At 43.2% G+C, this 27,717-nt stretch overlaps 1 protein-coding gene and 1 long non-coding RNA gene across 3 annotated transcripts in view; one reads left to right on the forward strand and one right to left on the reverse strand.

Moving 5' to 3' along the window:
• Window positions 1–1,212: 1,212 nt before the first annotated feature.
• WNT8B (Wnt family member 8B) lies at window positions 1,213–26,793 on the reverse strand. Its single transcript, XM_005602561.3, has 6 exons — window positions 26,592–26,793; window positions 7,052–7,085; window positions 6,146–6,284; window positions 5,157–5,282; window positions 4,233–4,375; window positions 1,213–4,020 (listed from the first exon to the last, which is right to left on the reverse strand). The coding sequence occupies exons 1-6, from the start codon at window positions 26,657–26,659 to the stop codon at window positions 3,475–3,477; spliced, it is 1,056 nt and encodes a 351-aa protein (XP_005602618.1). The 5' UTR covers window positions 26,660–26,793; the 3' UTR covers window positions 1,213–3,474.
• The window catches only part of LOC138915694 (uncharacterized), a 53,756-nt gene continuing 30,585 nt past the window's right edge, over window positions 4,547–27,717 (forward strand). The window contains exons 1-3 of one of the 2 annotated variants that reach the window (XR_011421811.1): window positions 4,657–4,781; window positions 14,635–14,906; window positions 25,174–25,282. This is a non-coding gene — a long non-coding RNA (uncharacterized lncRNA). Of the gene's footprint in view, window positions 4,782–14,634; window positions 14,907–25,173; window positions 25,283–27,717 lie in introns of both variants that reach the window. The other variant, XR_011421814.1, reaches the window with a different exon arrangement.

The following is a 27,717-nucleotide window of genomic DNA, read 5'->3' on the forward strand; positions in this document are numbered from 1 at the left end:
TAATACTTGCGCTAACTTCTATTGATGAAGCAGTGTGAGCCCCAGCAAAGTCCTTTCCCAAAGTGTCTTTGAAGCCAAGAGCCCATTGAAGGGAAGAAAAGCTGGGAGAGGGGATTAGTTTGTTCAGCAGCTGTGAATTTCAGTGGGAGGTTGATGAACTCTGAAGTCTTTGTTTAAATTACAGGGGGGGAGAAAAAAGCCGCTGCTGGAGTGAGAGCCCCACTTGGGGCCCTGAACTAACACAAGGAGAAGTCTGAGCTGCAGGGAGCTGTGTACTGACTGCGAAGACTTTTCCCAAACACTTTCGGAAAAGGTGTTGTGAGAAGAGAAGGGGGCGGAGTGAGGGATTAGCATGTGAAATGAAGTTTTCATTGACTCCAGTGGGGGTAGAAGGCTATTTTAATGGCATTTTGTTCTCCTATTTTCTCTTCTTGAGCTCTTTAGAGATATTGTTTTGCTAAGGCAGGCTTTCTTCCCCTTCTTTCCAGTCTGCGGATTGCCTCTATGGGAGCCAACATAAATATTTCTCCTCTAGGAATGCAGGTTAATTAAAAGGAAATGAATGAGTGGAAGCATCCAATCCAGACCCACAATAGGCGAGTGCCCTGGCCTGCCCTCCCCTCCCACCACCACCAGCACCACCAGCACAGAGCACGACCCTATCTCTGTCTTTGCCCTAACCTGCTGCTAAGGCCAGTTGAGGCTGGGATTCTTTTCAAGAAAAGAAAACCCTGCCTGTGTGTAGGCTCACAGGCCAAGGACAGGAAGGAGACAGTGTTTTGCACCCCCCCACCCCCGCCCAACTAGTGTCCTTGTCACTTCTCAGGACCTCCCTGTTTCTGTCCTCTTGTTGAGACAGATGGGCTCCTAAAGAACACACAAGAGGAGGGAAGCGGCTTGGGTTCCAGTACTCACCCCACAGTAACTTACTAGTTGGTGGAACAAGCCAGACATCTTTCTCAGCATAAGTTAAATCTGTAAAACAAAAGATTTGACTAGCTGACCTCGAAGATGTCTTCCCAAGCAGCCACTCTGGAGTTGTCCACACTTGTAAAGGGGAGCACAGCACTGAAGACTGAGTATAAGAAAGAACCTAAACTCCATGAACACCGGAAGTCTGTGTGTCGTTCACCAGTCTGTTTCCACTCCAGTGTTTGTTGAATGAATGAATGGATAATGCAAGAGCGGGGAAAAAGCAATACAGATCTAAGATAGCTCAGTAATGTTTTCTTTATAGAACTCGAATCTGATATCAATCATATCCATTTGGGAATACAAAACAAACCTTTGAAAGAACTTTCTGGCAGCATGACGTTTTGAGTGCTGATTGGAGTTATCAAACATGAAGCAGAATAGTTCTCCTACGTTTATGCTGAGAGACCTCCTGGAGAATGCAGCTTTCCTTTACAACATTGTACTTTTATATTTTCTTGCCTTGCCAGATTTTCTTACTGTACACTATCAAGTAATTCTGGCAAGTGGGACAGCCAGGTTAACATATGCTGCTGTTTGATTAGGGAAGAAGGGCAAGTTGGGAGATTCAGGAGACCCGGATCAAAGCTGAGGGAAGGATCAAAAGGCCTTTTGCTGACAGAGCTGGAAATGAGGCACTAGGAGACCCTCAGGGGAAGTGTGTCCCCTGTAGGGAAGGAAGGGGATCCTCTCTCCTCAGTAAGCGTTAGTAGGACCAGAAGATGTGTACGGATGAGGCCAGTGGTTTGGGGTCCAACCTGGCCACTGTTCCCTTTGGAATATGGGAGCCCTTCAACTCTCACAGGTCAGCCCCTAGAGCCTCAGCCCCTGTTACCTACTTGGAGCCATACTCCTCCGTGCTCTTGCCTACTCTGGGAGAGCTGAGATGAGGTTGTCTAGCATTTGACCTTCTACTCCAGAAGAGCTGCCCGACCCAGGGCTGGCCTAGGGGAAGGGAGCTGCCTGAGAAACTCGTGGGGCTACAGAGTGTCCGTCAGGCCTTGGCTCTTCCTTTCCCAGAGCCCGATTTCATCATCAAGTCCCTACCACTCTGCTTCTCTCTGAGAGGAGGAGCAGAAGGCTCATGGCCCATAAGTACAAGCTCTTGGCTACTGAATGGAAGATTTATGTGGGTGATTTACCAATCCTTGGCAGATTAGCCTCAGTCAGGTCAAGCTAACTACTCAGGCCAACGGAGAAGTGAGGCTGCATGGAGGAGGGTATCCTGGCAACGTGGGAGGGAAGAGCGGGCCTAGAGGTCGTTATCTTCCACCTGCCCTCCCCTATGTCCTCAAGAATACATTGAGTACCTTGAGGGGAAAAGGCACATGTCACAGGGACTGCAATAAATTAAAGTTCAAGGTGCTGAACCTCCTATTAGCAACAGTTTCATTGTAGGAAGTTTACTAACTGAAGGCAAAGTATCCAGTGCCCTGAAGTCTGCCTGTTTGAGAACCAGGTCAGTGAAAAGGAAGGGTTCCAGCCTCTCCTTCCTTCTGACCTGCCTTTGGAGGGGAAACCAGGGTCTGAATGGGAAATTGGCTTTATTTAGCTCAGTCTGACTCAGAGGAACAGTGACCCTTGGGGAAGGAAAAGAGGTAAAATTAGTTGCTAGGAGGAAACAGGTTAGGAACAGGGAGAAGGCTACTTTAAAGGATAGAAAGCGACTGGTAATCTGCCCTTCCATAGTTTTCAACATTGTGGCTATGTGTCTGGAGCACCTGGGGTGATTGTCTAGGAAGGCCATTGCCCCACTGGTAAAGTCCATTAGAAACAAGGTATCCCAAGGATGAGTAGCACCATGAGTTTTCAGCAAGTCAGCACTCTAGTGTTCCCACTGGCTCCATCTTCAACCCCTGCCTCTAGGAACCAACCCTCAAAGACATGCTTTTTCCTGGGTCTGTTTTCTCGCAGTTTCTCTTCAGGGAAAGAGGGAAAGGAGAAGGGGAGAGAAAGCATTAGAGATTCCTGGGAAGTCCATGCCAATAGTTAGCAGAATCAGAAGCACAGGAGGGGCTTTTCAGATGGAAGATGCAGCTGTGGTAGAGAGCTGGCCACAGAAAATGGGGGCTGGGCAAGAAAATAGGCAAAAGAGAGAAGCCGAGGCTTGCCGTGGCTTTCCCCGGCCCTGCGTTAACTGAGAAGGGTTCTTCCAGTTCCTTAGGCTCCATAGGCTAGGTCAGGCGTCATGGCAGCTAGGACAGGGAGGAGGAACGCCTATTTCCAACCTAGTCCGAGGAAGATCAAAGCTCTTAATCAAAGAACAGAGAGTTCTCAGACCTAAGTGTGGGTTGTAAGGACGATTCAGACCGAGCTGGAGAGCGCAGAGGAATTGGGGGAAGATGTTGGAAAGTGGCAAACTCCGGAGGGATTGCAGCGTCTCTCCCTCTCGGGATCCCTGGGCTTGGGAATGCGAGGCCCCCATTCCCTAGGTTCCCCTATTACTGGGATCTCTAAAGGAAGTCAAGGACAAATGGGGAAAGGAGAGGGGAGAGGAGCCCCTTAGGGTGTTCTCCCGGGTTTGTGCGCCGCGCCCCCCCGCGGCCGCTCCGCGCGGCTACAGAAGTACTTGGTGACCCGCCGGCGGCACTGCTCGCAGCGGACAGCGCAGCACCAGTGGAACTTGCAGTTGCAGCTGGACACGGTCTCGGCGCGACGTTCCTCCACCGCCAGCCCGCAGTCCCCGCACAGCCGGCGGCAGCTGCGGCGCTCCCAGCGGCCCAGGGCCCGCCCGCGCCGCAGGCACTCTCGGCCTTCGGTGCCCAGCAGTCCTAGCGTTTTGTTCTCCAGGCAGTAGTCCGGGGAGTCCTCCAAGTGCACCAGCTCCCGCGTGGAGATGGAGCGGAAGGTGTCGGCTATAGCGCCGCGGCCGGCCGCGCTGTTGCCAGCGCCCTGCAGCAGGTCCACCTTGAGAGCTGCATGGTACTTCTCCTTCAGGTGCGCGCCCACCTCGCGGAACTCGGGCAGCTGCAGCCAGCAGGTCTGTGTGGTGCAGCTGCCAGACACGCCGTGGCACTTACACGTGCGTTTCATGGTGCCCTTCACAGCCTGGAGAGAGAGCTAGAAGTGAGCGGGCTAGGGACTATGTGCGTGGGGAGTCGGCCTGGAGCGGGAGGTTGCGAGGCGCCTAGCTAGTCTACAAGGCCAGCTCGCTTGGTACCTCGTTTTTCCAACCTGTTGAATGAACTGAAGAGCTGTCTGCGTTTAGGGCTGGTAGTGAATGGAGCCAACTGCCTAACCCCAGGGGCTGCAGGACTCACCTTGCGGCCAGCCTCGTTGTTGTGCAGGTTCATGGCTGCCCGGGCATCCTGTCCTGTCTCCAGGGCATCCACGAACTGCTTGGATATTGCCTCTCCGAAGCCCACGTTGTCACTGCAGCCCCCCCACAGCCAGCCTTGGCCCCCTGGAAAAGTGCAGGGGGAGGAAGGTCATTGAGCAGGCGAGCGCGGAGCCTCCTGGGCTGCTGTTTCTAATTGGGTTTGGGGGATCTGGGATGGAGAAGGGTTAAGAGCCTTGTCTTCAGGTTAGTTTCAGCCTAGATTTCTTTTTGCCACCTTTGCGCTCCCGCTTCCAGCCTCAGCCAATCGCCTGTTCAGAACTCCATGACGTAAGTAGTTGCCGAGTGGATTCCCCGAAAGGCGCCGGCGCGCCCCTCTACGTACAGTGTTTGCCTTTGGGCAGTGTGTGCACGTGCCTGGCCACCGTTTGACGTCCGGAAGGGACGAAATGGCACGAAAAAGATGAGGAAAACGCAAGCATTGACACAGAGAGAAAGGTGCAATTGAAATAATGAACAACGAAGTTGGAAGGTGAGTTGCAGGGCAGAGAGGATTTAGAAGAACAGTGGAGGCAAAGAGTGGAAAGGAGACAGGGATAGGCAACAGGGAAGGACGTGCCCCCCTGTGTCGGAGAGAGTAACAGGACTGAATCTGCAGGGTGTGGTTCCCTTATCATTATTGTGTTTAAATTAGAGAAACCACTCAATCAGAGAAGCAGAGCCCCAAGCTACATTTAGCCTGGTTTGTCACTGTAGACACGATTGGGCTTAAAGTGGTTCACCTTCATTTCCCTCAGATTTCGAAGAATACAACTCTTCTTCATCCCACCAATCTACCCACCAAACTTTTTATTCCTTAAGTGAATTTTACTGGCCTGCCCTACCCACCTCTAATATTACTACTCACCTAGTTGTCCGTTGCGGGAGTCATCACAGCCACAGTTGTCAAAATCCCCAAGGCTGCAGTTTCTGGTCAGAGTGTACATGACACCAGCAGAACTGATGGCATGTACAAATGCTGTCTCCCGATTAGCTGGCAGGAAGCAAGAATTGGGTGAGTTAGAGGGAGGGGTTGTAGCCCAAAGAAATACTAATCCTGCTACTTTCCTTTAATACAATCATTATGCCCTCTTTTCCCAGCTCCATCCTATCTCCCCACCTTTATAATGGACCTTACTCTTTTCCAGGGTCTGCTCCAGCCCTGGTCTCAGCCCTACTCCTCTCTCCTCCCATCTATTCAGGTCACACATTTTATGAGCAGGTGGCTAGATTATTGTTGACATACATGGTTGTAAAGGATTTAGGTGGGAAAGAGCCTAAGGAAGAAATGGGGGAAGAGACGAATCTGAAGGCCAGGTTGTAAAGAACCCCTCCCCACTTCCTCCTGGAACATTGAAGTCTAAGAGGCATGCTCCAGGCAGTCCTGAAAAGAGCCCCTGATTGGTAGCTCTTGCATTTCCAGCATGGCCACTCTTGATCTTCTCCAAGGGAATCTGATCTCCAAGTCAGTTCCCACTTGTCCTGTATCTCTCAGCTGAACCTGCTGAAGGAAGGAGCTAAGAGGCACGAAGAATTATGACCCGTACCTACTTCCTGATGTTATTCATATTGTGAAGAATCCTTCAGCCAACTGGGAGACCAAGGATGGTATTGGATGGGGGTGAGGTAAGGTCCATTTGTGGAGTAGTGAGAGTGTTGAGGAAGAAAGAAAAACCTCTATAGGTAGGAAAGAGGAGCTGGAGAAGGAACAGAGAAGATCCCAGAGAGCGAGATGACCTGAGAATAGAGACCAGGTGAGGAATAAGGGTGTAGAGGAGGCAGGGGGCCATCCCTGGAGAGTGGGGCTCTAACCTGTGGCCAGGGGGTCCAGGGAGCTGTGGCCGAGGCTTTCCTTACCACTGCGAAGGCCGCCATGGCTGGATAGCTGCAGGGCTCTCTCAGGGCAGTTCCAGCGGTCCCAGGCGAACTGGTACTTGCATTCTTCAATACCACTCTGGGCACCAGCTGCCACACTGCTGGAGTAGATCAGGTAAGCCTGCAGGGACACGGGGCTCAAATTCAGACTCACAGCTGCTGACCTTGGGAGGCATTTGCCCTAAAGTGTCCAAACCCCTCTCCTCCTGTCCACTCTCCCATCCCTCCAAAACAATGACAGAATAGGCAGTTTAAATATGCTGTCTCATTTAGCATCACAACTAACCTTGTGAAATAGGTACCATTTTATAGATTGGAACCTGAGGAGAAGTAAAGCAATTTGCCCAAGGTCCCACAGCTAGCAAACGGTACGAACAGGAATGAAATTCAGTTTTACCAGACTGCTGGACCTCACTAGTCTTTATTCACTATACTATTCTGCCTCTCCAGAATGAGCCCAAATTACATAATTCGTGAATTTTCAGTTGTTCTCATCCCATTACTATCTTAGAAAAGAACATTTTGGGGCTGAAAATGTCCTTAGAGATCATGCGGTACAATGCCAGCACTGTAAAAATGAAACACTGCATCCCACCACTGCACTGAGAAGCATGTGAGACTGTGAAAGGCTGTGGACTTTTCAGGCTCTGGAAATTCTGGCCATAAATTTAAAATCAATATTCCTGAGTTCTTGTCTTGGCTCTGATACTAGTTTGCTGTGTGGCTTCGGGAGTGTCTAACCCTCTCTGTGCCACAGTTTTTCTGTCTATAAAATATACTGCATAATAAAATATGTGGATATAATGAAAAGAACTTGACATGTATAGTCTTCAGTCAAGAAACTAAGATTAATGACATCCAAATAAATCAAAGAAATTTTTTTCTCACCTTTGGACCAGTCATCAGGAAATTGTTCACTGACCTAGAAGAGAGAAAAACCACAGAGCATTATGGACACACACCAGCTCATTTCAAGGGTTGTAAGGATTACTTCAGCAAAGACAATTGATAGGAAGAAAGCAAAAATGGTTTTGCCAAAAAAAAATTATACATATGGAATCTATTAAAGATAATTTATTTAGTAAAAAAGAATATGCACAAAAGGAGCTAGTATTATGCTTTCTTTGGATTTTTAAAACTTCAAATACCAAAATGTTGGGAGTAATGCTTGATCATTATTTTGCCATGGGGTGGGAAGAGAGATAGCATTAACCCTCTACCGTGTACCAGACGCTCCAGTCTCAATATTTCACATGTTGCTCTTGTTAATCCTTGCTATGTGGGGCATTATTATCCCTATTTTTAAAATAGGGAATCTGAGACTCAAAACAGTTCTATATATTATACAAGCTCACCCAGCTAATGAGTGATTGAAGCAGGATTTGAATCTAGATCCTTCTGACTCCACAGGACTCTGAGAAGGATAGTTCTCTAATCAGGAAGAGGTAAACAGTGGAATATCTTTCTAGGCATTGAGTCATCACTAAATTCCAAAAATAAACAGTCTGACTCTAGAAAATAGTTTGGCTGTTCCTTTCAAAACTAAAAATGGACTTGCCATACAACTTAGCAGTTCCACCCTTGGGCGTTTATCCCAGAGAAATGAAGACTTATTTTTACTCAGGAATTTGTACTCAGATACTTGGAGCAACTTTATTCATAATAACCCAAAATTGGAAACTTCCCAAATGTCCTTCAAAGGGTGAGTGGTTAAAAAAACTGGTACATCCATCCCATGGAGTGCCACTCAGCAATAAAAAGAAACGAACTATTGAGACATGCAGCAACTTGGATGAACCTCAGGGAGATTGTACTGAGTGATCAAAGCCAATCTCAAAATGATTTCATCTATGTAACATTGTGAAATATGTAATTACAGAGTTGGAGAATAGATTTGTGGTTGCAAAGGGTTAGAGATGAGGGATGGGTGTGGCTATAAATCACCAGAGAGTCTTTTGATTATAGAGTTAAGTGTCTTGATTGTGGTGTGGTTATGCAAAGCTCTACATGTAGCAAAATCGCATTGAGCTTTACACATATGTACACACACACACAAGTGAGTGTAAAACTGCTGAAGTCTGAATAAGCCTCGTGGATCTTGTACTGTAGTTGTAAGATGTTAACACTGGGGGATACTGGGAAAAGGGTGCATGGGACTTCCCTGAACATTTCTTTGCAATCTTTTGAAAATCTATGATTATGTTAAAATAAAATGTTACATACATATATACATAATCTGGAATGCCAGAGATTTCGTGAATGGACTTCAGTATAGGCATTTGGATATTAATCCAAATATGTTACCTATTTTATCTTTCTTTTCTTGATTATAATGGAAGAAAGTAACATGGAAATCATTATGTATTCTTCCATGAAAGTTAGTGTACCCTGAAATTCTAAAGGCCAGTAAGATGCTGGCCATCATCAGAAAATGGGTTGCAAATGAAATAGACTGAGAAAGTTCAGTCTCTTGTCAGAGGCCAAAAGAGCTTGGTTGACACTCTTCATACAAAACACACACAACACCTAAAGTGTGGGTAGTTTTTGAAAAACACTATTAAAAAACTGGGAGGCTGCTGAATGAGAAAAGATGAAAAAGATTAGGAAAGAAATGAAATAGAATTTTAGAAAATCGTAAAAGACTACAGAAAACTAGGGCCTACTTTTTAAAGCTTCGCAGGCACAATTAAGGCAAATAGAAAGCCCAGCTCTCTTGGGGATGGTAGTACCAAAAAAGCACAAAAATATGTTCAAAATCATTTAAATGAATTCACAATTGCCAAATCCATTATGGGTTTGGAGATGAATTTCTGATCCTCGAAGACTGGTGTCAGAGGAGTTGGCCAGGCCCTTTGCCTGAGAGAAAAGAGCCTGATTTTGCTCTGGCTCAGAAGGGCAATCTTTAAGTTATGAATAACTTTCAAAGACTTTTGGACGTTACCAGGCCAGACAGAGGCTGGTTCCCATTCCACAAGCCCGGCAGTATCAGGAAATAAAACAAAGCAACACAACAAAAATTGAGGGGCAGATAAGGGAGAAAGCTGTGCCAGGAGCCTGGGCGAAGAGACTTCCTGGGAGAGGATACTAAGTTAGAGTCACAGAGAGGGATAGGCAGAGATACTAAAGGAGTCTTCTTTCCTCAAAGATCCTACAATATGTAAAGCTTTGTATGATATGTTGATCTAGCCCATTGATTAATCAATCAGATTTAATTGAGCACCTGCCATGGGACATGACTGTAGGCCTTATTTGGACAAGATTCCCACAAATTGACTTGTGTTGTTAACCCCTTGAGTTGTTTGCAGACATATTTGAACCATTATGGCTGGCTTACTCACATCCAAAATATCCAGTATCAAGAAAAGACTGTGTGTCCTTATGGTGAGCACCAAGGGAGGAGGATCTAGTTTTTGATTAATGAGACGATGGCAAGATTTCCTTTTGGGGGGTAAAATATAATATATATTACAGAAAGTATAGTAAGCATGTGATGTTAGAAGTTGGGAAGAGAGCCATAGAGAAAGAAATTTAAGTGTTTGTGTGGGTATCACCTAGGGACAGTTATATGATTGAAGGAAAGATGCTAACAAACAGTGGAAGATATAAAGTTTGTTTAGCAGATGGAGGGAACACTATAGAACATGGTACAATCAGCCTACTCCTAGACAGAGGTACAAGCTTCCCATTCCCCGTATGTACAGTTGCCGATGATACTATCCAGATTGGGCATCATTCAAAGGGTTTATGCCTTCCCGAACCCTCCCAACTGTTCTCAGAACTTTTATTTTTGGAAAATTAGCCCTGAGCTCACATCCATGCCCATCTTCCTCTGTTTTATATGTGGGATGCCTGCCGCAGCATGGCTTGATGAGCGGTGCTTATGTCCATGCCCAGATCTGAACCGGCGAACCCCAGGCCGCCGAAGGGGAGCTTGTGAACTTACCACTATGCCACCAGCCCAGCCTCTCAGACCTTCTCTTGAACTCCAGACAAGAATATATCCAACTATATTCTTTTTTTTTTTAAGTTTGGCACCTGAGCTAACGTCTGTTGCCAATCTTTTCTTCCTTCTTCTTCTTCTTCTTCTTCTCCCTAAAGCCCCCCAGTGCATAGTTGTATGTTCTAGTTATAGGTCCTCTGGCTCTGCTCTGTGGGACGCCACCTCAGCATGACCTGACAAGTGGTGCTAGGTCTGCACCCAGGATGCAAACCAGCAAAACCCTGGGCCGCCAAAGCGGAGCACACAAATTTAAGCACTTGGCCACGGAGCTGGCCCCATCCAACTATATTCTTGACATGTCCACTTCAATGTTTAATAGGTATCTCAAACTTAATACATCCAAAAATGAACTCTTGTTTTGTGAGGAAGTTTTGCCCTGAGCTAATATCCATTGCCAATCCTCCTGGTTTTTGTTTTTTGCTTGAGGAAGATTAGCCCTGAGCTAACATCTGTGCCAGTCCTCTACTTTGTATGTGGGTTGCCACCACAACATGGCTGATGACTGGAGTTGGTCTGCACCCAGGATCCGAACCCGCAAACCTAGCTGCCAAAGCAGAGTGCACAGAACTTTAACCACTTAGCCACAGCCCTGGCCCCCAAAACTGAACTCTTGATCTCTGCTGCCACCATCCCAAATCTGTTCCTTCTCTAGTCTTCCCTGTCTAAGCAAAGGACAGTTCATCCTTCTAGTTGTCAGACAAAAATCTTGGAGTCATCTTTGACTCCTTTCTTTCTTTCACATCTTGTATTCAATCTGTCATCAAATCCTGCCAGCTTCAGCTCAAAATATATCCGAACTCTAACCAGTTCTCAACACCCTCACTGCTGTCACCCTGGTTCAAGCTGCCATTGTCTCTCGCTTGGATTATTGGTAAAGCCTACTAACTGATCTCCTTGCTTCCACCCTTATTCTCCCACATTCTATTCTCAAAATGATTGGTCCCTTTAAACATTGATCTCTTTAAAATATAAATCAAATTTTGCCACTCTCTGCTCAAAATCCTCTAGTGGTTTCCTATCTCACATACAGTAGAAACCAAGTTCCTATCATGGTTTATAAGATCCTACACAGTCTTGCTCCCAGTTATGCCTGTGGCCTGATCTACTATTCTTCCCTCGCTTGCTCTGCTCCAGGCACATGATCTCCTTGTTGTATCTCCAACACATCAGGCACCCTCCAGCCTCCAGGCCATTGTGCTTGTGGTTCTCTCTGCCTAGAACGCTTTTTACTCAGATGTCCACATAGTGTGTTCCTTCACCTGCCTTGGGCCTTCTAATCAAATGTGTTATTCTCCTTGAGGCTTTCCATGATCATACTATCTTAAATTGCAACTCTCCCCATCCCCTTTCTTTGCTTCATTTTTCCCCATGGCACTTTATCATCTAAATCTATGTTTTACATCTTTCTTTGTTTACTGTTTCCCTCCTCCCACTAGACTGTAAGCTTCATTAAAGGCAGATTTCGTTTTTGTTTTTGTTCACAAGGTATTACCAGGGCCTTGAACAGTGTCTGCGGATAGTAAGCATTTAAAATAACGAGTATTTATTTGTTGAATGAAAGAATGAAGGAACTCACATTTAGAGATGGGAGTAGGAAGAAGAATCATCTGAGGAAACACAGAAGAAGCTGCCATCTAGAGAGAGAAGGGAATAGGAGAGGACCCCTCATTCATGCCCATGGTGTCAACTACCATGGTCATGCAATGTCTCCCAAATCTTTACCTCCAGCCCTGACTTCCATTTTGAGATCCAGAGCCCTGTTTCCAAATGAATGCTGGACTTCTCTACTGGGAATGTTTCAAATTGTAAAGACAGTATGTTTAAAAGCTAACATCTTCCCTGCCAAACTAGCCACTTCTGACTTTACTGTTTTTTCGTTAATGGAACCACTATTTCTCCAAATCTCTTCCAATCCACTCTCACCATCCAATAAGTATTTAAGATCTGTGTGTGTTTTAGTTCTATCATATTTCCCAAATAATAGTTCCCTCTTTTCTCTCTCACTGTCATAGCCTTAGTTGTGGCCTCTGACCTAGACCACTGTAGATACTCCACTAACTGACCTCTCTACTTATAGTTTTTACCCCACTCCAATCCAGTGTATAGTCTGCAGCTAGGTCAATCTTCTGAAAGCCTGATTCTGATATCATTCTGCTCAAGAATCTTTCATAGTTCTCCAACTCTTGCCACCCACGGCACTCCATAATCCGACCCTACGTACCTTTCCAACCTCATTTCCAGTGAAATATCCCTCCTTGTTCAATCCTCTAGTAAAGCTGAACCAGTTGCTATTCCTGGGCATCCATAAGTTCATGCCTCCATGTCTTTGCTCATGCTGTAGTGTTAAATCTTGCCTATTCTTAGTATTTTCAACCAATTGTGCTGGAACAACCGGATATACACATGCAAAAGAATGAAGTTGGACCCATACATCACACCATATACAAAAATTAACTAAAAACTAATCATAGACCTAAATGTAAGAGCTAAAACTATAAAACCCTTAGAAGAATATGTAAGTATAAATTTTCATGACCTGAGGTCAGGCAATGGTTTTTGTAGATATGATACCAAAAGCACAAGTGACTAAAGAAAACAATGATCAATTGGACTTCAATAAAGTTAAAAACTTTTGTGCTTCATAAAGCACTATTAAGGGGCCGGCCTCGTGGCTGAGTGGTTGAACTCGCATGCTCTGCTTTGGCAGCCCAGGGTTTCGCTGGTTCAGATCCTGGGCGTGGACATGGCACTGCTTGTCAGGCCATGTAGAGGCGGCATCCCACATGCCACAACTAGAAGGACCCACAACTAAAATATACAACTATGTACTGGGGAGATTGGGGGAGAAAAAGCACAACAACAACAACAAAGCACTATTAAGAAAGTAAAAAGAGGGCCGGCCCAGTGGCACAGCAGTTAAGTTCGCATGTTCTACTTCAGTGGCATGAGGTTCACTGGTTCAGATCCCGGGTGAGGACATGGCACCACTTGGCAAGCCATGCTGTGGTAGGCATCCCACATACAAAGTAGAGGAAAATGGGCATGGATGTTAGCTCAGGGCCAGTCTTCCTCAGCAAAAAGAGGAGGATTGGCAGCAGAGGTTAGCTCAGAGCTAATCTTCCTCAAAAAAAACAAAAGAAAAACAATAAAAAGTAAAAAGAGGGTCCAGCCCCGGTGGCCTAGTGGTTAAGTTCAGTGCATTCTGCTTCAGTGGCCTGAGTTCAGTTCCTGGGCTCTGTTAGTGGCCATGCTGTGCTGGTGGCCCACATACTAAAAAATAGAGGAAGATTGGCATAGATGTTAGCTCAGAGCAAATCTTCCTCAGCAAAAAAAAAAAAAAAAGAAAGAAAAGAAAAGAAAAGAAAGTAAGTAAAAAGACAACCTGCAGAATGGGAGAAAATATTTGCAAATTGTATATCTGGTTAAACACTTTTATCCAGGATATATAAAGAGTACTTACAACTAAACAATAAAAAGGCAAATAACTCAATTAAAAAATGGACAAAGGATCTGAATAGACATTTCTCCAAAGAAGATATACAAATAATAAGATGCTCAACATTGTTAGTCATCAGGGAAATGCAAAAAGAATTCACACCCACTAAGCTAAAATAAAAAAAGACAGACAATAACAAGTATTGGCAAGGATGTGGAGAAATCAGAACCTTCATACATTTCTGGTGGCATTGTAAAATGGTACCACTACTTTGGAGAATATTCTGGCAATTCCTCAAAAGGTCAAACGTGGAGTTACCATATGACCCAGTAATTCCACTCCTAGGTGTAGACTCAAGAGAATTAAAAACAAGTCCAACAAAAACTTGCACATGAATGTTCATAGCACCATTATCCATAAGAGCCAAAAGGTACAAGCAACTCAAATGTCTAGCAACTGATAAGTGGATATATAAAATGTGGTATATTCGTACAATGGAATATCATTTGGCCATAAAAAGGAATGGAGTACTGATATGTGCTACAACGGGGATGATCCTTGAAAACATCATTCCAAGGGAAAGAAGCCAGAAACAAAGAGCCATAAGTGTATGATTCTGTTTATATAAAATGTCCAGAATAGGCAATTCCATACAAACTGAAAGTACATTAGTGGTTGCCAGGGGCTGAGGGAAGCGGGGATGGGAAGTGACTACTAATGGATGTGGGGCTTCTTTTCCGGGAGATGAAAATGTTCTAAAATTGATTGTGGTGAGGGTTGCACAAGTTTGTGAATATACTAAAAACCATTGATTTGTACTTTAAAAGGGTGTTATAGTATGTGAATTGTGTCTCAACAAAGCTATTATGTAAACATCTTATTTATTCTTCAATAAGTATCTGGTTCAAAAGCCACAACCAGCACTTCTTAAAGCCTCACAGCTACTTTTTGCTACCTAATATTAAAGTTTTTCTTTATTCCCTTATGCTTTACTGTAAGTAGGGTCTGCCTTAATCATCTTTGTATCTCCTCCAGCTCGTAAGACGGTACCTTGAACTTAGTAAGTACTGTATAAGAACGCATTGAATTAAAGAGTTTTGAGAAACGAATGGAAGAATCATCAGATGCAGCAGAATATTTAAGGATAATAAGGACTGAAAAAAGATTTGGGGGATATGAGAAGGAAGTCTGGGGTAAACCAGTGCTGCCACTAATTTTCTAACAGTGAGCAGATGACCACGCTACGTTAGCAGATGACCATCCTGCAAGAGCAACAGACAATGACCACTGAGCATACGTACGCAGAGGTTGGTGTCATAATCAAAACTTTTAGCAAAGTCAATCTGACACATTAATGCTGTGTATAATTGTCATTGTGCTTCATAGTCATTAGGCACAAGTGGTGAACAATTTACATAAATAACTGCAGTTAGTTTCGCTTTTACACTGCCAAATAAAAAGGTTATAGTTGCCTCTTCCCTTTCGTTTGTCTTCCACTACGTCTACTGACACCATATACCATTTAATTTTTATCACGCAATAATAGCTAACGTTCATTGAGTGTGTCAGGAACACTGCTGACTGCTTTACCTGTATCATCATATTCAAGTTTCTTAACAACCTTATGGGTTAGGTACTGCACTATTTATTGAGTGCTTATTCTTTGCGCACAAAATACTATTTTAAGTGCTTTAAATGTTTGAAGCTCATATAATTGTCACACTTATATGTCTTCCTTTTTACAGACACAGAAACTGAAACATAGAGTGGTTAGCCAGCATCACACAGCTGGCCAAGTAGTAAGCCAGGGTTGGAAGCTAGTCAGTCCGATTCTGGAGCATGTACTCCTTCACTGCTTTGCCTTTCTGCAGGCCATATTTCTCTTTCTTTCATTCCCATCTGCTAATCCAGGACTCCTGATCCCCAAGAAGTTCTTGAGAAGGATTTCTTGAAGGTCTCAGTGATGTTTTGCGCACATTCACGATGAAGCTCAGTTAACTCTCTCATTGTCTCTGCTGCTTTTCTATTCTTCCGTTGCCCTAGCCCTCCCTTCTGCTTCCCTGTCCACCCAGCACCTGAGTGCCAGGCATGGGCTCTGCTTTGTCTGAGTGCCATCACACCCCCAGCCACATTTTTGGGGGATTGTTGCTGCTCACACTGGATTCAATGCATAAAAAAGTAGGGATGAACAAATGTGCCACCTAATCATGGGGGAAACTGTGCAGGGGGATGGGGGGGATATATGGGAACTCTGTACTTTCTGCTCAAGTTTTCCGTAAATCTAAAACTTCTCTAAAAAAAGTTTATTAATTTTTTTAATATAGGGGGAAATGTCTTTTGACCCCTTTTAGTGTTTTACTTTTCCACTTGGGTATCAAAACTGCCATTTGTGTACAAGGTCTTATAGGGCTTTAGTAAAATAGTTCTCCCAGTTTTCGCTTGTAACACCCACTCCTAGTCACACTCCAAGCTCCTCCATGGGCTGGAACCGAGAGGCTTGCTAGCAAATTCCAGAAACAAGCTTCGTTGCTGGAGCCTCTCAGTTCCCTTCTTTTAGAGTAAGGCTCTCCTGGGAAGGCCCCACAGTCACTCATTTAGGTAAACTTCTGGGGTCTGCAGCCTTGCTAATTCTCCTGACCTGCTCATATATGCTGAATCCAGGTGGCGGGCCCAGCCTGGAGCCCCTTCAAAAGGTGGTCCTTTCAAAGGGTACCGTCCTTGCAAAGAAAAGGGTGATTTAAAAGTATTAACTAGAGTCTCTCCGGTGTTCTGTTGATAGCTTTCCTGGCCTCAGCCTTTAGGAACCTCACACTAAAAGTGCCTTTGCCCACCCAAGAGCGGTGTACTGGGCCTTGGCACACTGGCTGTTATTGATTCATCCACCCTGGACCTCTTCCACCACCATAATGACTCTGAAGAGTAAGTGCCAGTGCACTTTCTGATTTTAGGGAAGACTGTTTACTTCCTTGGGAGCTGGCAGTTTCCACTGGCTCAAAAGCAAATACATGAGGACTAGGGGCTGGCCGGAGAAGCAGGATAATTCCTCAGTAAGTCTCTCACTGAAGCTCTAGCCCTGCCCCTGTCCCCAGATGCGTGAAGAGGATGACTTTGGTGAGAGCATCTCCCCAGATCTGCCCCTGGCCTTACCGTGAGTGCCCGTGGCGGAGGGCGTGAGCAACAACCGCACTCCACCAACGCCCTTTAACTGTCAGGTTGCCATGGTTTCTGGCGTGGGCCAGACTGGAATTTTGCCCTACCTCCTGTCTCCTTGTGTCTGTCTTGCCTTGGCGTTCTTTTGGAGGTGTTCCATCGGTCTACGACAGTGGAATGCAAACTATAGTGTATGTAAAACTGAATAAGCTTTATGGATGTTGTACTGTAGTTGTAAGATGTTAACACTGGGGCAGACTGTGGAAAGGGTGCATGGGATATCCTTGTACATTTCTTTGCAACCTTCTGCAAATCTATATAATTATATAAAAATAAAATGCTACTTGCCTATATACATACATAATCTGGAGTTCTGGAGATTTGGAGAATAGACTTCAGTGTAGGCAGTTGAAAACTAATCCAAATGTATTATCGCATAGAGTGCATGAGAATCCTCTGGGGAGTTTATTAAACGTGAAGGTTCCTGGGCCTAAGTTCCAGAGATTCTTGCTGAACAGTGGTGATGGGGAAATGGCTGGTAGGGTTCTGCGTGCACACACTCCTGAGATGGTTGTTTTGCAGATGATCCTCAGAGGCCACTTCGAGAAACACTGGTTCAGAGGGAGGACAGGGAAGTGCCTACAAGCATCTAATACCTAAGTAATAATAATAAGACTCAAATTATTGCTTTAATCTTCTGGAAAATTGCTGCTCCAACTGCAGCAGTAACACATTGGTGGACATTCCCTTCTTTTGTATCTGGATGGGGCACCTTCTGGTTTGGGTAGATCTCAAAGCTCTCACTAGTCGGCTTGAGGGGCTGGGTCTCTGACTGCACTGAGCATTACAGTCACAGATCTCTTTCCTTGCTGCAGTTTTTCTTGGTGTTGTAGTGTTTTCCTGGCAATTGCAGCTGATCTGTTTATGCCTACCTTTCTCATACCAGGAATAAAATATTTGGGGGGGGGGGCAGCGAATATGTCTGCAAGGATTCTGAGTCTTTGTCCAGGGGCCATGTGCCCTCTAGGAAATACACTAACTCCTTCCACTTACGGAAGTCTTTACCGCCACAGCTATTATTTTATATTCTTAGGCTGCCTCCACACTCATGTTGTCAACCCTGAAGCGAGTCTTGAACTTGTTCATTGATCTATACTTTTTACTATAAGCTTCTAATGCCATCTCATGCTTCTCCCAAGTTAATGTACCAACAGTAAGAATTTGGGAGACCAGTCAGCTATCTCTCTCTCTCTCTCCCCCGCCATCCTTCGTTCTGAGCTCTCACAATAATGTTTTACTATAAGTGGCTTCCGCTGTTACTTGCTCTCATCTAGGCTGGTTATCCAAATTGTGTCCTTTTATCCTGTCTTGACTACCTTCTGCCACAGCTCCTCTAATATCAACATTTACAAGTTCTTTCCCCTTCCTTTTAACGTGTGTCTAAGTCCTTGACAGTCTCTTCATTATGAAATATCTTGTCAACTCTTGTTAAACCACTATCCGCAGATACAGATGCTTCAGTAGTTTTGAGGCTGTAGGTAACTGCTAGAGCAGAGCGCTGTGCACTTTCTATCATTTTCCATTGCTTCTCTGGTCTAGAGACTTTCTAACCTGAAACACCTTGGTGGCTATAACGTGGCCATAATACAACCACAATTCAAAATTCTTTGATCTAGGGCACTACAGCTCCTCAAACCCCACACCTTTCAGCATTATGCAGCTTCTCTTGTGGGCTCTATAGCCTCCTGAATTGTCTATTCCATAATCAGCCTGATCACCAGCAAAAATTTTTCCCAGGGAGCTGGGACAGGAGGGGAAGGACTGGTTCAACCCAAATACAAATGCCACAGCTTCTCTCTTAGCTCTTGGAAAGTCTCCAAGTTTCTTTTGTTTGTTTGTCTTTTCTTACCTAACATTTATTATCTATAGATCCATACAGTCTGATGTTCAAAGCCCCTCTTCACTTGATACCATTTGAAGAAAGTTACTTTATTTTACTACCTTAGGAAGTTCACAGGAAATTTCAAGTTCCCATTCTCTGGCGGCTACATTTAATTGTGGACGAGTGACTTAAGCCACCATCCAATTCGTTTCAACCATTTTTCCCCATTTGGGGGCGTTCTGCAAACTAGCGTAGCCCATGAGGCAGTCTGTAGTCCATCACACTGTGTAGTTAGCAGTTTAACAGCCATGGGGAGAACACATGCCTGATTCCACATAGCCTGTGGTGCAGATGGGACCAGGACCGGGAGTTCCAAGCACCATGCTATCTTCAGGCCTGCTTCTCCCTTTGCATGACCAGGACCTTGTTACTAGGCCAGGTTTGTGTGCTAGACTCCCTCTCCCATCAGTATGAGAGTTCCTTCCCAGGAAGGAATTAGTCTCAAGCAGCAAGCTTCTTGCAGGCAAACCTCATTAGTTTGCCAAATGTGCCCTGATGCATTTAATCCCAGCGGTTGATGTAGCTTAGGTTTAAGTTAGGATTCCCTTTTCCCTTACCCACATATATTATTAAAAAGCAAAGATTCTGAATATGAATCTCCAGAATTTGGTGTTTCCCTCTCAATGCCCAGGACTTCCATCTCAATGCCCTTTGATACCCTCCTTTGTTCTGCCTCCCTTCACTTTCCCCATGAGTCTGAATAACTGGTTTGGCATTTCCCTACCCTTTAGTCTTGTCTCTCAAGGTCCTTAAAAATCTCTGGGTCATGAAGCTCTGGTTGGCCTACTTTAGGAGAGATCATCTGATTACAATAATTTGAGGTGATGACCAGGGGAAAGGAGAAGTGGCAGTGAATGAATGTAGATGCAGCTCTCCATCTGGCAATTTGGCAGAGAATACAGGGGGAAAAGGGGAAAAGGTTAAGGGGAGGGCCCAGCGTAGGGGAGCTGCCTGGATCTGTAGCTATAAGGTGCTCCAGTGAAGCACCTTTCTTTTAGGATGAATGTCTGACAGCCAGCTTTTCACCTCATAGAACTCCCAAGATGCCTTGGGCTGGGGAGAGCCCAAAGACAGCTCTTTCTGAGCAAGTTTCCTATGATTCACTCTATCCTTCACAACATCTGACCCACAGAACACACGCGCACCAGCACACACACTCAGACATGCATACATGCACACAGTTACCTAGGAGGCGGGTCTTGCTAATGACTGTGAAATAATATCTCATTGGTCAAAAAGCGTTCTTCATTACCCCTCTCTGACAATCCCCAAGGATATTTAAGCTACGAACAACTCACTGTACAATTAGAGAGAGTTAAGTTTAAACTGCAATTTTTTTTCAAGCGTGAACAGCGTGACTAATTCGTACCCATTGTAAAGTATAAATAATTGAAATCAGGCTCTTTCCTAGTTAGCTAGGGGAAGGGATTAGGAAGTAGAAGACACAAGATATATCTGAAGTCTTAAAGGGGCAAGAAGGGGCCGGCCCGTGGCCAAGTGGTTAAGTTCACACGCACTGCTGCAGCAGCCCAGGGTTTCACAGGTTCAGATCCCAGGCACGGACCTAGCACCACTCATCAGGCCACGCTGAGGCGGCATCCCACATGCCACAACTAGAAGGACGCACAACTGAAATATACAACTATGTACTGGGGGGCTTTGGGGAGAAGAAGGAAAAATTTTTTTAAAAAATCTAAAAAAAAAGGGGGAAGAGAAATATTCAGAATTTCAAACACAAGTTTCCTCCTACTTAAAAATTTGTCAAGAGGGAGCAAAGGTGATGTCAATGGAGAGATCCATTTCAGTAGGGCAATGGAACAGAAGCCAGATTGCAGCGAGTGAACAGATATGAAATGAAAGCCACTAGTGTAGACTCATTGAAGGAGTATGGCATTGAAAGGAAAGGGAGAAAGAAACGACTACAGTGAAGTTGAGGCCAAGTGAAGAGTATTAAAGGAAAAATTAAGGACTATGTAGCTTTTGGTCATATCCCCATATCTATTTCACAGATTTAAACTATATCTCTTTCTTCAAAGGAATTCAGCTCTATAAATAATTCTCAATATTTTTTTATAAATGTGAACTTTCTATATTATAATGCAGTGCCCTAAAATAAGGGGGAAAAAAGGCTTGTAAACAAATTGGCTAAAAGAAAAAGTTAAACAGGTGCATTAGTTTTAGTAGTAGTCCTTATGTTAAAATTTATATTAAAATCTCACATTATCTCAAATCCAGTCCTTGCCAAATAATTACTGGCAAAGACCATATAATAGCCCACAGGACAACTGTGTATCATGGGTCTGCAAAAGTCTGAGACTTCAGGCAGATTCCTTCCCAAGCAAATCACAATGTTTCAAGGGATAATCTCTTCCTCTGAAACTGAAGGGTCATTTGTATTCCAGGATATTATATAGAGCAATAGGCTGTCTTTCCTCGTCCTCGTTTCCTTCCTTCTGTATGTATTGTGGCAAATTCTGCTGAGAAACACTGAGCTACAGAAAAGCACTTCAGCACTTAGCATTTAAATGAGGACTCTAACTGGGAATAAGCTGTGCTCATAATCTGTTCCCTGGTCTCTAAGTGAAAGCTGCTAAGGAACAGCTCAAACCACTGTTGCCAGAAAGCCTGGGATTGCAGGAACCTCTTCCAGGATCGTTATGGAGGCAGAGAATTTTGTTTTGTTTTTTGATCTTGTTACCCTGGTCCCTGTAGTATAGACTTTAGAAAATATTCATGTTCTCAATTGGGCTGGTGGATACAATACCAATTTATTTCAGGATCAAGAAGGTAGGTGTATGTGGTAACTCTAAAAATTATCCTATGAAACAACCAGGTTAACAGTTTAAGGTAGGAAAATTGACAGACTTTGGCACTTTGGTGCCATTTTTACTACTTAATGGAAAAAAATCCAATGGATGGTAAAAATATTCTCTCCCCATCCAACCCAACCATCTCTTTCTATTGCTTTTGCTAACCAGTCACAGCTCAAACAGAAAGAAACTGAAATAAGTATTTGAATAAATTTTCTCTCTTTGCTAATTTGTATTCTCGATTTTTTTCCCCAAAGGCAGGCATACCCGTATGATATTCCCCAAGATTTACTCTAATGACTGGCTCCAGATAGGACTCTAGGAGATTCCTTTTCCTATTCTCTTCTCCCTATTTTGAACCAGGATAGTATCAGAAAGATTTAAACCAAGAGAAAGACATGCAGTTGAAAATGCTACAGAAAGTATAGATGAAGCAAGACTAGCCAGGGGTTGATAACTGTGGAAGCTGAGTGATGGGGGTTCCTTATACATGCTGTTCTGTCCATCTTTGTAAAAAAAACAAATTTGCCATAATATAAAATTAAACAATAGAATGCTCCTGAAGCAATAATCTATGCAGTCTTGGCTCCACCAGACACCTTGGATTAACATGAAGAAATGCCAGACAGGATAATATGGCCAATCTATTGGTTCACTATTTATTACCCTGGATATTGGTATGGAATGGAACCTTAAGTGTCTGACATGGTGAACCTGAAGAGCATGAGTAAAGGGAAAGGACTGAGATTTATGGCAGCAAAAGAGAATTACAGGGGTTTTTTTTTTTTGTTATTGTTTAAAATTTTATTTAAAAAATACAATTGTCCATATCTAGTTGCACATATAAGAGAATTACAGTTCTGAATGAAGGGAAAGTTCTTCCTTATGTAGGACGGTTTAAGCTTGGCCTGGAAAACATAAGAATTTTGTTTGTGGAGCTGATAGAAATGCTGAACTATTAGTCAACTTATAGGATCTTATTGAGATTACTGGAACATAGCCTCATCATGTGCTGGTACCGGAGGATGCTGAAGTTGGGAAAACAACCTATTAAGAAAAGTAAATTTGGACTGGTCAGATAATGGTGAATTTAAATGATCCCCTTATGGTCTGATTTCTCTTGGCCTGGAGAAATCTCTGACCTAAGAAGCATACAGAGAAATGATATGATCAATAACAAGGGCCTACAATAAAGATTGAGAAAAACAAACCATAAAAGTTTGGCTTGTAATGGGACTGGAGAGTCTGTCTAGAGTGGATGGTAGTTTCTTTCAAGAGGCCCTCGGAGTATAGGTATATTTCAAATGGGAGGCAATGGGGAATGTTATTTATGTGACCCAAGCTCAGAATTTCCCCCAACTGTTAACCCAGCCTGAACTTTTACCTAGGAAGAAAAATCTACTTTCTGAACAATGAGGGTTTATCCTAAGAAAAATTGTATTGACCTCTCTCTAAGCCCTGTGAATTCTCCTCTGCCTTTCTAATGGAAATAGAAAAGAGTAAATGGAGCCCAGGAAAAGGGGATTTTATTAATAGTCCCAAGAGAGACTAGCATTACCCATTATAGGAGAGCATTAAACCAATTGTCCCAGCTGGGAAAAAGATAAAAAGGTAAACTCTTTCCATGAAGGAGAGAGGGATGGCTTGAAACGCCTTTTCTTCTGGTCCCTTTTTAATACCCCATTTATCTCTATATTATAACAATTAGAGGAGATCCTTCTTTGTGTTTTATTATCATCCACACACAAAAAGATGAAGATTCACCGGGGAGCATCCTCCTCATCGCTTATACAAACTGGTTCTATAAGAAAAGTTATAATGAAGTGTCTTTTCTCAGGACCTCATAGCCCTTGTAAATACTAATAATTAGTAGTAGTAGTATTCATGGCAGAGGATATACAGACTCTGAAAGGAAAAATGCAGGGCTCAAGTTATTGAGGAAATCAATGACAAAACAGGGAATTAAACTGCTCTGATCGTGACTCAAGCCAGTGGAAGGACTTCCTACAGTGCAGCTGCTAACCTAATCCTGCTCAGAGTTACCCTATGAATCCCAACCTTTTTTTAATGGACTATGAACTTTTTTTAATTGACCAAGGAAGCCATTAGGTTTGTGAATCTGTTATATTGGCATGTTATTTTTCAGATTCCAAAACAATTTCTTTTATCTTACTTTTTATTTTCCTAACTTTAGAGATCCCTCTGCGAGGATGAGAATTCCTTTCTAATGTGACAAAGTTGAGTGGATCCTCGCTTGATTGCACTTGTTGTTTTTGCATCTATTGGTGGGGAAAACTCAACAAAAACTTAACATGACCACAAGCTACCATGAATTCAACCATTTTTAAATGAATGTGTGTTTTATTGTTCATAATATACATTTGAAAAATGGTAGCACATGTATGTGCAGAACAATAATTTTAGCTTTAGATGATGCTTGATGAGAACATGGATTCAAAGACACTCCCCCTACAATAACTGAAGCCCTTGCTAATTAGGGGTTCTGCATATAATTATAAGATGAAATTTCAAGAGCCATAGAAAGATTACTCTAAAATATAAATGTGGAGAACCAGGGGATGATGTATTTCAAAAGCTGCCTTAAAACCCAAAGACTTGCAATAAATTCTTGCTCTATGCAAAGAAACTGACCCTGTTTAAATCCTTTAGAAAGAAGTGGAGGTAGTGATGTCTGTTAAAGGATGAGAGCAGAGCCGTAGTTAATCTCTGCCTCCCAGTGCATCTTTCTGATTTGGTGATTGAGTTGAGCAGAGAGAATGAGAACCGGACAAGACCCAGTATCATTCTAAGACATCATTTGGAGCAAAATGAAGGCAACAGTTAAGGAAAAACATGTTCAAGGCCCGTTCGTTCCAGATGAGTGAGTATTGGAAGTGGAAAGTCAAATTGGTTCATCTCTGGCCACCATCGTAACCATCACCGCCATCTGCTCGGCTGTATGATGCGTTCCCATTCTCTTTTTTTGAAGCCATTAGGATTAAGAAAAACAAATTCAAAGGAAAGATTTTTCTCAAGTTGCTATAGGATAATTCTCTTCAGAAGTGTCCCAACTAGAAGAAACTGTGAAGAATGCTTTTCTCCCCCCAATTATTTGGCATTGAGATACCTAGTAAAATTACATATTATAAGTGAATGTCATCTTTATTCTCTCCTTTTCAAACTCAGGAATTTCTGTTGATGGACTCTTTTAGAGAGTAATTTCAGGCAAGCCTACAATTGAACAACCAAGCAGAAATTGTGGTTCTCTATTTGTTAAACGCTTTTGAGGTCCTTACATAAAAGGTTGATAATGAAGTATTAAGAGAAACATCTGAAAGGCTGCGGTTGGTCAAATTTCTCTGCATGGCACAGAGGGGAAGATGACCTTATGCAAAACCCTGATAGTGCCATTATCAGAATAATCAAGATTTAATGCTAAATTTAAAAATCGCTTTTCAAATGCTACCAAAACCAGACTCTTGGCAAAGTACAAATGTTTAATTCAAATTGGGGCTTATTGGGGAAAAGCAGTTAAAATCTAATTACGTTATACAGGAGATTTGTACATTTTTCTCCTCAAAGTCAGGCAAAGCGAGAAGGGGCTCTTAAACCCTGTTTTTAAATTAGAACTTTCATTCACATCTCTTTTTTCTCTTTTCTTTTTGAATGCAGACACTGAATTTGGACAGACAAGCAACCCAGCCACCTTTCAGTGTGGCTGTGTCAGTATCGGAATGAAATGAACATGACCCCCTCCCCAGGGAAGGAACCCACAGTAAAGGTATTTTTTATAGAACAATTCTCCACACTGCCCTGGTGACTGGGGAAAGGAATCTCGTGTTTCTCTTTTGCTGATACTGAATCAGCTGAAGAATACCATGAACATCAGTAGAAATGCTCTGAAATAGTCTCCTCTCCCTTTTGTCTTTTTGTTCCCATGAGCAGGAAAGAAGAGAGTTTATGTTTGAACACGAAATATTTAATTAAAATGCCAATTAAAAATTGACCAATTATTTGGTGGTTCAATTGTTGTAAATTATTGCCTTAACTTGCAGATCATTGTGTTAATTTGGCATACTTCTTATCAACTCTCTAATACAGATGGCTATACTCATTTATGATAAGAAAACACTCTCAATTAGCACAGGATGCTGATTTCAGCAAACAGATTCCTATTCTTGCTTCCTCGACAGTTTTGTAGCAATTGCATTCATATCTTGGGTAAATAGATGGTCACAATGAGAAATGATAAAGAGAGAAACTGAGCTTACATCTTAATTGGGGAGAAACTCCAAATACCCAAATAGCAATGTGCATTTCCCAGGTCTTACATCTCTACATTATTTCATACTTATTAACATTTCATGTATAGATACTTTATGTGGTTTCCAAGAGCTAAATGAAAATGATGATAATGTCAGCTATCATTTGTGCAGTGGTTTATAATTTGCAAAACACTTTCACACACATTATCTTGTTTTCTGAGCAATTTAGAAATATTTGTAAATTGAACAAACTCAATTTGTAGAAAGTTCAGATTTCAAAAATATTTTATTTCAAGCATGTTTGTTAACCCAATACCAACTCACTAGCTCAAGTTAATTTTTAATCTCTAGGATGTGATGATATTAGCGGTTATTTAGAATATTCTGAAAAAAATTAAAGTTAAATCAGAAAGTGCAGAATAAGATCCCACTGAATTTTGCCTCCAGCCTTCACCTGAAAGATCAGATTCAACACACAGTAGCACTGGCTTTGAACTACCTTCCTCTTCTCCACCGGGCTACATCAGGATTTGGTACAAAGAGCTATTGTCCATTTCCCCAAAAACCACTTAGAATATTTGTGGTATGGCAATTTATAAAAATAGGAACCCCCCATCTTTTAATCCATCCCTTTATTGGTCGAGTCCTAAAGATTTACTGAAATCAGTCATAAATTTAGAAAGAGCCCTACTCCATTGAGCGGTTTTTCCTAGGAGAGATCCCAAGGCCTCCCACATTTCTGGAAGTGAAAATGGGCTCTCTCCCTTATAGTACATACATTTACCTATTCCCAGTTCCAGGTAGGAAGGAGTCCAGGTTACTTACCAGGTGTGGCTGAGTTGGAGGACACAGGTGAAAAGAAAGATGCACACAGAAGGCTTCATAAGAAACATAATCCTCTGTAGTAACAAGGATAGAAAATTCTGAAATCTTGGGAGACAGACAAGATGGGGAAGTATTCTCCTCAGTGGTAGTGGGATGGAATTCTCCTCAAACCTCAACTTCCTTGGTGTGTAAGCGATCCCAAACAGAGTTAAGGGGAGGTGAAATGGAGCTGCCAAACTCCCAAAGAAGAGATTATCTACTTAATTAAAGTTTTTTTTTCCCCTCTAAGTCCTTCAGCCAATCAGAACTCAAGTGCCAGAGAAAGATTGAGTCGATCAAAAGAACACTCCAGGATCCTCCCAGACAAATGCAGAAGAAGGGGACGAGGAAAAGGGGACAAAGAGAGGAACACGGAGAAAGAGGACAAAGAAAGAAGAGGGGGAGGAAAAGAGACATAGCAAATCCCCTCCACACAATCACTGCTTGAGTCTCTCTCCTCCCTCTTCCTATGCCCTCCCACCCCACCACCACCTCCCCCACCCACGTATACTCACACAGACACAGACACCAGGAGAGCCTGGTCCCCAAGGGGATTTAGAAGGGACTGTGCTTTCCGGGTTGTCCTTTGCGGGCTTTGAGACTTAATTTACATTCAGGATAGCATTCTTTAGAGAAAAACATACCATGTACTGTGTGGGTGAACCTCAGCCCTCTGATCTGAGAATGCGGGCATACGATCCAATTGTCTCTGGTATTCTCTCTCTAAGTTAGAAAGAAGCTTAGGAAACGTTAGGGAGCCTGATGGTTTCTTCCTTTCAATTTTTCCATCAAACACTTACTTGTGGAACACCTATTACATTCTCAAACCTACCCTGGGGGTTGTGGACATTTTTAAAAACCAAACCATGAAGTCCACCCTAAAGACATTTACAATCTAGCAAAGTGATAATATAAGAATGTAATTTAATAAGGTATTAAATTGCTACCAACTGACTATAAATCATATAGGCTTAATTTGGGAAGGTTTTCTGAAGAAGGTAGCATTTGAGCTTTAAAGAAGGGATGAGATTTCAGTAGGCAGACAAATCCTTACCCTCTTTAACTCAGGTGGTGAAGCCAGTAGGGC

Source organism: Equus caballus, chromosome 1, assembly GCF_041296265.1.
Source record: "Equus caballus isolate H_3958 breed thoroughbred chromosome 1, TB-T2T, whole genome shotgun sequence".
Lineage (NCBI taxonomy): Eukaryota > Metazoa > Chordata > Mammalia > Perissodactyla > Equidae > Equus > Equus caballus.

What these genes read in the sequence shown, in the direction of transcription:
- WNT8B (XM_005602561.3), bottom strand. Translation starts at nt 26,659, where the DNA reads ATGTTTCTTATGAAGCCTTCTGTGTGCATCTTTCTTTTCACCTGTGTC. An exon ending in TCCTGATGACTGGTCCAAAG is followed by an intron (nt 6,285 to 7,051) that starts GTGAGAAAAAAA and finishes GTGTCCCTGCAG; the next exon opens with GCTTACCTGATCTACTCCAG. An exon ending in CTCCCGCAACGGACAACTAG is followed by an intron (nt 4,376 to 5,156) that starts GTGAGTAGTAAT and finishes GCACTTTTCCAG; the next exon opens with GGGGCCAAGGCTGGCTGTGG.